The 11,218-nt window shown below is 47.4% G+C and overlaps 1 protein-coding gene across 1 annotated transcript; it reads left to right on the top strand.

The window, feature by feature from the left end:
• The first annotated feature begins 1,126 nt into the window (after window positions 1–1,126).
• On the top strand, window positions 1,127–10,988 carry gpr139 (G protein-coupled receptor 139). Its single transcript, XM_061090840.1, has 2 exons — window positions 1,127–1,274; window positions 9,988–10,988. Exons 1-2 carry the CDS (start codon window positions 1,127–1,129, stop codon window positions 10,986–10,988), a joined length of 1,149 nt encoding a protein of 382 aa, XP_060946823.1.
• The last annotated feature ends 230 nt before the right edge of the window (window positions 10,989–11,218 follow it).

Genomic DNA, 11,218 nt, shown 5'->3' with positions numbered 1-11,218 from the left:
GATTGTAAAGTGGACAGATGTGTTTATTAGAAAAATATTTCAGCGATGTCATCATCAAAGCGAGTGATAAACCAGATAAAACCAGTGTGTGTCTTAAAAAAAGGAAAAAAATAGCTCTTCCCACTGTCGGCCCTGTGCTCATTAACACGTCTTAGCTGGAGATTCACATAGTTCGCACTGCATGGCAAATTAGATTGAGAGCCATGCAGCCCCCCCTCCCACCCTCCCACCCACACACACACACACACCTACACACGTGTGCGGTCACATGCACTTGCACCGCATGTCAGGTTCGTGTCTCCATGAAGCAAAGCAGCTTGTGGACACATGTTGGGAAGCGTGTGCACGTGTGTGGCAGGGGACAAATGGTGAAAAGCAACAGTCAGGTTAGTGAATAAAGAAATAAAAGAGACACGTTGACAGATGAAAACGAGATGACAAGGGCAAACACAATGTCCTTTTTTAAAATTTTATTACAGTCAGCTTAAACCTCCATTTATCTTTTCTCATCTGTCACATCTGGCTCCTCGTCAGTTTTATTGTCCCCTTGTGTTCACTGTCGGGAACACGTTACCCCTCAGCCTCCGTCTCTCTCCCTCTCTCCCTCTCTCTCTCTCTCCCTCACTTTTTGCTTTTTGCAGTGCCCTTCCTCACCATCTACCTTCCTCCTCTCCCTCCCTCCCTCCCCCCCTCCCTCCCTCTCTCTCTCCTCCTCTCTCTCCTCCTTCCCCTGCTGCGCTCTCGACTCGCTCTCATTCCCCCTTCGCTCACACACTCCGGCTGCATCCCACCCTCTCCACTTCTACCTTCACACTCACCTCCCCGCTCCGCTCCTCTCCTCTCCTCTCGCCTCGTCTCTCCTCTTCGTCACCCACTAACACATATCATCCCTCACATCTCCCCGTCTGCTGTCTCCCTCTCCCCCCCCTCACACACACACTCTCTCCTCCATCTCTTCCCATTCCTTCCTCCTTCCTCAGACACTCAACCTTGGCGTCTCGCGCAAACAAACCCTTACACACACTCATGCTGATTGGCAGCCAAGGACAGAGCACCCTCTCTCCCGAACCGGCGACCAGACTTCTTGACACAGAGCTCCGCTGAGGAAGAGGACGAGGAAGAGACCATGGAGCACAGCCACATCTTCCCTGTTTTTTCCCCAAATGGGAGCACCTGGAGCCCGGGGCAGCCCCCCTCCGAGGCGGCCCAGGGATGCCCTCTCGGACCGCTGCCTGTCATCTACTACAGTGTGCTGCTCTGTCTGGGCCTACCTGGTAAGAGATGTCCGTGATGTGTGTGTGCATGTGTGTCTGATCACATGCACGTCTCATTCAGTGTTAATCTGCTTTTGACTGGAGCCTGCATCTGTGTGATGGACGTCACGCTTTGCATCTTGATTTGTTGTGCACTTGTCTGCAGGTTGGAGAGCGTGCATGTCTTCCACATCTGCTCCTGAGTCCCACACTCCAAACACACGCTGTTGATTGGTCGCTCTGACCTTGTGGCAATCACCTGTGCATGCATTTGTTCATTGTGTGTACTTGTTTGCGCATATGGCCGCCCCTTTGTTGCACCACTAGATTAAAGAGTTAACCAGCAACAGTGTGTGCACAGCATCATTAAAGTCTGATTGTGGACTCGTGGTTGCCATGTAAAACGTGTGTCTTTTGTGTTGACCTGGAGTTGTTGTAGATTTGTGATGATAATGTGTGGAATGACTCGGGTTTGACCTCAGGTGTGTTACAAGGATCCTTGAGATGACCTGACAGAATGACGCGCCCATGTCGTGTCTTCACCACTGATTGGTTTGTCACTGTCAGAGCCATTCGCTGCCTCCATCTCCCTGTGTGATCTGCCAGCGCTGCCCTAGTCTCACATGGGGAAGCAAAGTGTGTGTGTGTGTGTGCGTGTACAGAAAAGAAAGAAAGAGAGAGAAAACCTGGAGGTCAGATGAAATGGAAAAGTGCCGAGATTTCCCTGTGCGATTTATTGAGAGCTTTTCAAGTTTAACAAGATATTCAGCTGCAGCACATTGCTCCTCATTGTACTGTCATTGCCGCTGCAGGAGGGAAACATCTGATTCAGCCCCGGATAGCCTTCAACACCCGAAGCTGTTCTGGTTGAAAACAAATCTGCGGTGCAAAGTGAAGAGCGTTTGCATGCCAAGACTGCAGTTGCTCCACAAGATTTGCTGTCTCCGTAAAAGTGAGAGTCTCTCCCTCTGATCAATGCTCAGCCCCATTTATTTCCCCTGCATGGACGTCAAGTCAAGTCTTGCACGAGCAGCTCCCTCTGCTGTCATTAGAAGCTTCCCCGGGGATTCATTTCATTCCGCTGCCTCTTAACAAACACGTCGGAGGCCGTTTGTTTAATCACAGGCCAACAATTAGTGTGTAATACAATAGTTGTCTGTATTAATGGCAGGGGTCGAGTGCAGCCGGCTGATATTTTGCAGCAGCAAGTTTTCGACTCATTCAATCATTATGGCACAGCTCATTCCTCCCAAGCTGAACCATGAATGTTTCATGAGGGCGGCGTGTGTGAGTAGTAGCAGTGTGACCTACAGACCCACACATATTAAACACTCCTGATGGATCGGAGGCTGCTGCCTTGATCAGCAGCCACAGTTTTATTAGTTAACAGCAACAGGGCTGCACATGCTCCCACAGGCTTTGACCTCTGAGGCTGCAGACGGACCGAGAGAGAGGGAGAGAGAGGTGGGGGTGGTGGGGGTCACTTGAAGCATCGAGAGCACATATCTGAGGGTGAGAAGCGAGATGATGGGCGAATGGATTATGGGGAATAGATTACTGTGTGACCTCAGGGAAATGATGAACCTGAAGCTGTGCACAAAAGGGGACGAACAGGTGGAGAGCAAAGTGTTGGGAAGGACAACCAGAGGAAGAGGAGGAACAGGAGCAGAGTGAAGAGAGGGAGGGAGAGATTAATAACAGCAGAGCCAGTGAAGTAGCACCTCCGAGCCCTGAGTGGGGGAGCTACAGACGCCGCAGCCGAGACGAATTGTCACATTTTTAATTAATCGCTGTTTCTCTCTCTCTCTCTCTCTCTCTCTCTCTCTCTCTCTCTCTCTCTCTCTCTCTCTCTCTCTCTCTCTCTCTTTGCCTCTCCCTCCACTCGCTCCACACTGATCGAGACAGAACAGACGTGTGCTGGCATAGCAAGCAGCACAATGAAGAATTGGGCCCAGTGCCTCGGTCTCCAACACGCCAGGATTGCACGAGTGAAGCTTCCTCTTTGTAACGTACAGTTTGTCTTCAAGCACTTAAACTGCAAACTGGTCCATCAGCTGATTCTCGGCGAGACGTGCAAGAGAAGCTGCTCTGAATATCAGAGCCAAGTCAGCCCTGCTCAGTGCATCCACATATCTCTGCTCTGTGCATCTGCATTTCTATGAAACGCACATGAAAAAATCATTATGGCATAAACGCAGTTGCTTTGTAATAATCTCTTAGGTGCGTTCAGCGTTAATGTGTAGCTGAAGGAGCAAGCCCATTTAAAGCTGACCAAAAAGAAAGGGACAGACACTTTCGAGTCATTTTCAAAAATGTTTTATAAAATATGTTGTGAGCTAATTAGGTTTTTGTTAATAAATTTGTAATCTACAGAATATTTAAAGCTTGAATATGAACATATGGGGGATGAAATTACAAAAATGGCATGTTATTATGGTGGCTAACATGAAATCTGACCGTTGGGTATTTGTCTCGTGACTTTCAACGACTTCAATCAAACTCTGTGAGCACATACAGAATACGGAAGTTTGTATTCGACCTTGGAAACCGTCAGACTGTAGAAAAACAAGAGCTTGATTTGTTTGCATTCAATTGAGGGAGATTTTCACAGGCTTTAAATGTCGCGTATTTATGATGAAACTGGTTCAGATGTTCTCATGTCACATTAGGTGTTGAACCAGACAGCAAGTGTTTGTGTGCTTGTGTTTTCATTTGCATGCTGTAAGGCTTTCAGAGCATCCCTCCTCCACTTATTCACCCCAACATGTGTGCTCTCTCACTGCACAATTTGTTGTTGCGCTGACTCTGTCTTCCTTGAAGTATCGCTCGGTTTTTGTGGCTTATTCAACAGTCAGCGGTGCGGCCGGGGCACATGCGAATTGGAAAACATCTCCTCCCACCTCCACTTATCCACCCACCCAAGGGAAAAGGGCCTGGGATGCTCAGCGCTAACAGCCCCCTGCTACGTGTCACAGTATTGGCCCGTGTCAGCCCTACTTAATCAAGAGATGGGCCCCATCGATTTTCAGTTTGGACCATTGATCTGTCAACCTGCACCAGTAGAATGGCACCTGTGGTGGGATGGAGGCCTGTCAATAGATACTATCACTCTAAAAGTGGAGGTTAAGTTCGGGCGGTAGAACTGGGGAGGAAGGGACGTGTTGAAGTATGGACAGAGAGGAGAAAAGACAGATAGCATTCAAAAAAAGAGGGAAGTTGAGATTTCTTCACGATCTGGTTCGTCTCCAGTTTGGGGAAAGGGGGAGAAAGGGAGGGAAAGACGACGTCGGATTTCCATGGCAGTGACAAGCCTGAGAGGCCACGGGAGGACAGAGGAGGCCAGGAAGGAGGGAGGTGTTGTTTGAGGCAATAAATTAGAGATGTTGTTGATGCAGTGACAGAGCTGACAACAAGATGCTATCCCTGCTGTTGAAAACCTAGATCCCTGTATGCAACGGCCATAAATCAATCTGAGGAAGACTGCAGTGCTGCGATTTGATCTTTGTTTCTTCTGTTTCGTTTTTCCTCCTCTTCGTTTCTCCTTGTCTCTCTTATAGATCTACCTCTCACGTTTATTGTTTTTTCAAAGCTGGAAGCGTAAAGGAAGGAGGTTATGCTTTCATTTGTTTATGTTTTTGTCTCTTATGGGACAGTTTACCACACAATTTGGTGGAAGGATGTGGTTTGGTTCAGGAGAGAACCTTTGAGATTTAGGTGCAGATCCAAATCCGATGGAAGATGAATAATTGATTTTGAGTTGTATATATATATATATCAATATACAGGGATAAAACTCTAGTGTGGTTAGAGAGGGTTTGAGTTGGAAAAAGCTGTTTTCAAATGATAACGTAACACTATAGATGTAGCCGTAGCCCTGATGCAGTTAAAACCAGTCATCTCCAAACTTTGACTCGCTGATTGGCTGGAGAGGCGAGCAGGCAGCAGAGCATCAATATCATTAGCAGCAACCAGGGCCTCTTTCTCTTAATATGCCCATTAAAATTACATCATCTGTCACCATGCATTTTGTTTTCTCTCTTCTTTTCTCGGTCTTTCTCTCGCTATATTTTCTTATTTATGAGCTTCTCCTAACCGTCCACATTCATTCTCACATCTATAATTAAGCTTAATTGTGTCGTTATTTTGTAATGGAATCAAATTAAATTTGTCACACTTCGATGTAAATTAAAAGGGATGAAAACATTATGTGATTGACACAATCGTGGCTTAACTCTTTATTTTAAAAACAGATCAGAAAAAAATTATTTCTAATCTTCAATGTTTGTTTCTTTTCGGTCGAGGGGACGTGCTCCTGGTTTTTGTTCGGCCGAATTAAGGAACCGCCCTGTTTCATATCCGCGCTGACACTTCGAGAAAACAAAAGGGAAATGGTTGTCATCAGGAACAAAGTGCCAGTGACCTTTGAAGCAAGCTTTGATATCCCCCCCTCTCCCCCCTGTCTCTCTTCCTATCCTCCCACCTCCTCACCAATCTCCTCCGTACCTCCCTCTCTCTCTTTCCATCTAATCTTCCCTTCCGTTCCCTCGCTATATCTCTTGCTCCCGCTCTCTCTCTTTTTAACTCTCTGTGACCTTCCTCAGACCACTCTTTCCTCCTCTGTCAATCTATTTCCTCATTCCCCTCTTCTCTTCACCTCTCATCTTATTAGCCTCCCGATAAGCCTTCAAAGCCAAACCTCAATTTCCTTCAAATGACAAAAAAAACCAGTGATCGCTTTCATTTTTTTTGATCTATTAGGTACAATATTCTGTATGTAAGGCCCATGATGGAACCATATAGTGTGTGGGGAGGTGGCAGCGGCTTGTGTTTAACCACCGCTTCGGAGGGGTTAAGCAGACAGTGTGGTTTGTCGACAGCCCGTCTGAACATGTCCCTTCAGTGGCGGGATGAGTCACCCTCATTACACACCTCAGGGAGTGCGCTTTGCCTTGTCTTTTCCCGCTAAACAACGTCAATGGCCCTGTCCCTCGTTAAATGAATGAATGGGTGGGGGGGGCCGCTGGAGACACAAAAGCACTCCTGCACAAACAGACATACAGGGGTCACACATGTGCACAGAAAGACAGATAAATGCACGACACTTATTTTTCCGTGCAAAGAGAAAAAGGGAAATGTGGGGACATGTGTCTCTTGGTCCAGGCCAGATGCCGATCTCTCTGTATGCACACATGGACGTGTGTGTGTGTGTCCTCTTCATGTGTCTTCTCTGCTCATTCGTCCCTCGCAACTCGTCCGCCCCCACTGAGACGAGCCCAGCATGTGCCTCTCTACCTGCAGAATGCCGAGCAGTTCCATCCGACCCCCTCCCCTCCAGCACCCCTCGGCCCCAGAGACAACGCAAAGATCAGGAGTCACTTGAAATGAATGGGCAACCCGGTGCAAGCTGGCAAGAGCTAAATGGAAATGTCAAGCTCGCAGCAGATCCCCTTTGTTTGTGTGTTGAAGGCCCTGAGTCTCTCGGGGGGAACCCAAACAGAATAATACCCAGCCGGTGACAGTCAATACCTCACCGTTCCCATTTCGTGTCACTTTGCCGTGTTTAGCAGAATGTGGGGAGAGAGAGAGAGAGAGAGAGAGGCAAAGTGAGGGAGTCCACGGGCAGAGGTACAGTCGACAGAGTGAGGTGTTACATTAAAGTTGTCGTCTGTTGTGTGGGATTCTTGATGGATCACTGATAGGAGATTTTCGAGCAGCTTGGCAGGAAACGTACACCTTAATTCACCAAGGATATTACTGTCTTGATTAAATCTGAAAATGGCAGATTATAGTCAAATATATAGAGTTTTCAACTTAATGTCTTCAAATAGTTTGTTTCATTGCGAGTTTGGCGCTTATAATTATTATCCCGATCATCCATATCCTTTGATCCTAATTTATTTTGTATTCATTTGCCCAAACTGACGAATGGAAAAGAACAAAAAAACAGACAGAAGGTGAAAGAAAGGCGCTGAAACCAAGAAATCAATCGCACACTCAGCCAAGATTCAACAAGAAAGCAATTTAACTTGTCTGTTCCAGGTTAGTGGGGTGTGCACGCAGAGGGGATGGTGGAGGAGTGTGCAGCAACCCAGCAGCCCCCCCAAAACGTACACATATATTGGCTTTTCGGGTCTTGTAAACTGCTTTGACATCTCATTTATGGTTATTGATAGAGCATACGTTAATGAATTGGTGCATCCCTAATCATCTGCATGTTTGTGTGTGTGTGTGTGTGTGTGTGTGTGTGTGTGTGTGTGCACGTGCATACATGTGTTAATGTGGGTCTGTGTCTTCTGCTGCACATCCTCCAGTCTGGCAAGGACATCTTTAGTCATTATCTGGGGCCGGTTTTGTAATTTGTAATCAGCTGATAGTGGCTGAGACTGTGAAGTGTGATGTACCAGACTCAGAGCTGCCATACTTAATCTAATCCCAGATCTATTACTGCAGGGGGGACAGGACCACAGACACACACACACACACACACACACACACACACACACACACACACACACACACACACACACACACACACACACACACACACACACACACACACGTCAGATGTCAGAGGAATCTTTATCTGAAGGGAACCGATTCCTGCTGCACCAGCGAGCTGCACTGAACAAAGCTGGTTAGCAAAAGACAGATGCACTGTTGTGTGTCTTTGATTGTTAGTTGAGATCAGTGAACTGCAGCATGAAACAGAAATCTTTGGATTAGAAAAGTATTGATTTCCGCAAAATAAAGCCACATGGCACAACCTGACACACGAACTGAATCAGTCTTGACCTTGGGACCAGTATGTGTGAACACGTCATTGCAACTTGCAGAATTAGAAATAGCCTTAAAATGCCAAGAGCTGCAGCATGTTGCTTCAGGTGTTTAACGTATTTTTATATGCTTTTTTTCAATTCTGTAAAACAATAGTTTCCTTTTATTGTGATCATTGTGAAATGAAAAGTAGAAATCCAAAGTGTTTGCACCCCCATGATGCCGACATAATGGCCTTATTCAAATAAATGATGTGGCTTTTTCCCATTTATCAAAACCAGCGTTTACCCATTTGTTTAACCACAACTGCCTCGAGGGCCATCAACAGACCGTTAGTGTGGAAAAATGGTTACAAAAAACAAATTGTTAGCCGTAAAAAATCTAGAATTCCGTTCACTCATGGCACCAAATCAGACAGAAGTTATGACCAGGTGAAAAGGTACACTTGACTGTTGCAGCCTGGCAATCTCTACAATCAATGAAGTTTTCATCCCTTAGCCATCACATCTTAATTTTGTCGGTATTGATAATACTCCAGGTATTCTTTGCAACATCCCAGTAATTAATAACATTCCTTTTTTATAGTACTTGTGATATGCTTTTGTCCCACTGTGTGCATTCCATCAAATTGTTCTTTCATTTCATTTCAAGATGTATGATTGATAGAAGGTTAATATTTAATAAATATAATATTAATATTTGTGAAAATTTAGCATTTTGTTTTCCTGAGAGCTCTAGTTAAACTGCATTGAAATGATTAAAAAAATAATCTTGAGTTTTTCATATCCAAGTAACAGTGTGAACAAAGCCAGCGGATGCTCTCCTCTAGGTTTTCGGGAAAAAGCTCAAACGTATTCACCTCACACCAACCTGCAAACTCAAGGTGACGGGAGTAACCTGGGAATAATATGCATCTGTGGTCACAGTGGGAAACAGGGAAGAGAAAAAGGACAAGAAAGAAAGAAAAGCTTGTGATGACCTTGTTCAATTCAATTGCAGAGCAGCAGTTCCGTGTGAGAGGGAGAGAGCCGTGCTCCTCCTGACTCATGTACACACACAGAAGTCATGATTTGGTAAAATCACATCCGGGTCTGCGTCCAGGTCGGCAACAACAAATAAAATAAAAAAATGCTGGTCCACGTCCGGACATTTTACCCGCTCTGTCTGACAAAGTGAGCCAGAATAAACAGTCGTGACGTTGGGAGGGAAACATTTGATTTAGCAGCATGGGAGAGCAAGTATGACCGTACATGTCGGGAGGATGGATTCAAACATTTCAAAAGATGCAGAGGGAGATGGGGCTTCCTTGTGCTTTCTTTCGGGGAACTAAATTGCCAGCGGCAGGGTGAGAAGCATCGGTGAACTCGGCAGATTGCCCCGGCTGTGATGCTGCACGTTGCCCTCCTGAGATAACAAGGCGGCCAAAGGCAGAGGCAGGTGCTGCTGGAATTACCCAGCAGGTGTAGATGAAGGGGAAAAGGGAAAAAGGGGGAGGATGAGTGGGCCGGGGAGCTGCAGGAGTATGGTAAATAATGACCATCCTCCTCCTATATGTATATAAAGCTTTTTAACCTTTTTGCATATTGTGGGCTGGAAGTGAGGATTTGGAGGCAGTTCATTGTTTGTTCTATGGTAAGTGGCCCCGGTGCTGGAAATCAAATCAAACACACATCAAAACCTTTAACCTTTCATTCATGTGTTTGTTCTTTTGTCCACTGAGTCACTCTTGTCCACCTGTGTGTCTCTGGCCGTCTGGTTCGTTGCAAGCTGGATGAATTTTGCTCCTTTTAAATGATCTGTCCACTAACACTTAATTTCTCTGTTTATTTCCCTTCCCCAACCTGTGCCCATTACATTTCCAATCTCATCATTTATTTCTTCTCACCATCATTTCAACTCTTTCCTCCGTCTGCCTACTCAACCATCTCCACCGCTTCCTCCTTCACCCCCCCCCCCCAAGCTAACATCCTGACAGTGGTCATCCTGTCCCAGCTGGTGCTGCGTCGTCAGAAGTCCTCCTACAACTATCTCCTGGCTCTGGCGGCCGCTGACATCCTGGTCCTGCTCCTGATTGTATTTGTCGATTTCATACTGGAGGATTTTATCATGGCCACGCCGCTGCCGCCGTCATTAAACAAGGCCGTGCAGGTCCTGGAGTTCTCCTCCATTCACACCTCCATCTGGATCACCGTGCCCCTGACCGTCGACCGCTACATCGCGGTGTGCCACCCGCTGCGCTACCACACCGTCTCCTACCCAGCCCGCACACGCAGGGTGATATTCGCCGTGTATGTTGGGTGCTTGTTGTCTGCAGCTCCTTATTACTGGTGGCCTGAGCTATGGCACAGCCTGCCAGGAATGGGCAGTGGTGGTGTTTCAGGAGGAGGTGAAGGAGGAGGAGAGAGCAACAGGAGAACCGTGGCCCAGCACGTCCTGGTGTGGGCCCACTGTGCCACCGTCTACCTCCTTCCCTGCACCGTCTTCTTCTCCCTCAACGCCGTCATCGTGCGTAAGCTACGCAAACGACGCAGCTGTTTCCGCCTCCGTGGCTACTCCACCGGCAAGACCACCGCCATCCTCCTCGCCATCACCTCCATCTTCGCTGTGCTGTGGGCACCGCGCACCCTCATGATCCTCTACCACTTCTACTCGCCCCCTCCAGCCTCACAGGGTGCCGGCCGACTGCTCCACATGCTCACCGACCTGGCCAACATGCTCGCCTTGCTCAACACCGGGGTCAACTTTTTCCTCTACTGCTTCATCAGCAAGCGTTTCCGGGGCATGGCGGCCAACGTGCTGCGAGCGCTGGTCCACTGCCGCAAGCAGCCGCCGCCGTTCTACGCCAGCCACAACTTCTCCATCACAAGCAGTCCCTGGATCTCACCAGCCAACTCCCACTGCATCAAGATGTTTGTGTACCAGTATGACAAAAATGGGAAGCCCATCTGCATTTCCTCGTGAGTCTTCAGCCACCGGCAGCTGCCCCCACCGTTAGTCCTGGGGAAACGTATTTTTGGGATTTGTCTCTATGGCGACTAGTTTTGTCCGACTCTTTGAGGCCTGTAAATGTCAACACGCCTGGGGAGCACAGAGGTAACGGGTTTAGCTAGCTCTGAGGAAATAACAAAGTGATAGTCTCGCAAGGTGGAGGAGCAAACAGCAGATGTGAGCTCGGCAGGCCTGTCATGTCC

This window comes from Limanda limanda, chromosome 17 (assembly GCF_963576545.1).
Source record: "Limanda limanda chromosome 17, fLimLim1.1, whole genome shotgun sequence".
Taxonomy (NCBI): domain Eukaryota; kingdom Metazoa; phylum Chordata; class Actinopteri; order Pleuronectiformes; family Pleuronectidae; genus Limanda; species Limanda limanda.
This window is presented reverse-complemented; position numbering and strand designations above follow the sequence as displayed.

Bases quoted from the DNA above. Each gene is read 5' to 3' on its own strand.
- gpr139 (XM_061090840.1), top strand. From the start codon at position 1,127: ATGGAGCACAGCCACATCTTCCCTGTTTTTTCCCCAAATGGGAGCACC. The intron at 1,275-9,987 runs GTAAGAGATGTC...CCCCCCCCCAAG, and splicing joins GCTCTGTCTGGGCCTACCTG to CTAACATCCTGACAGTGGTC.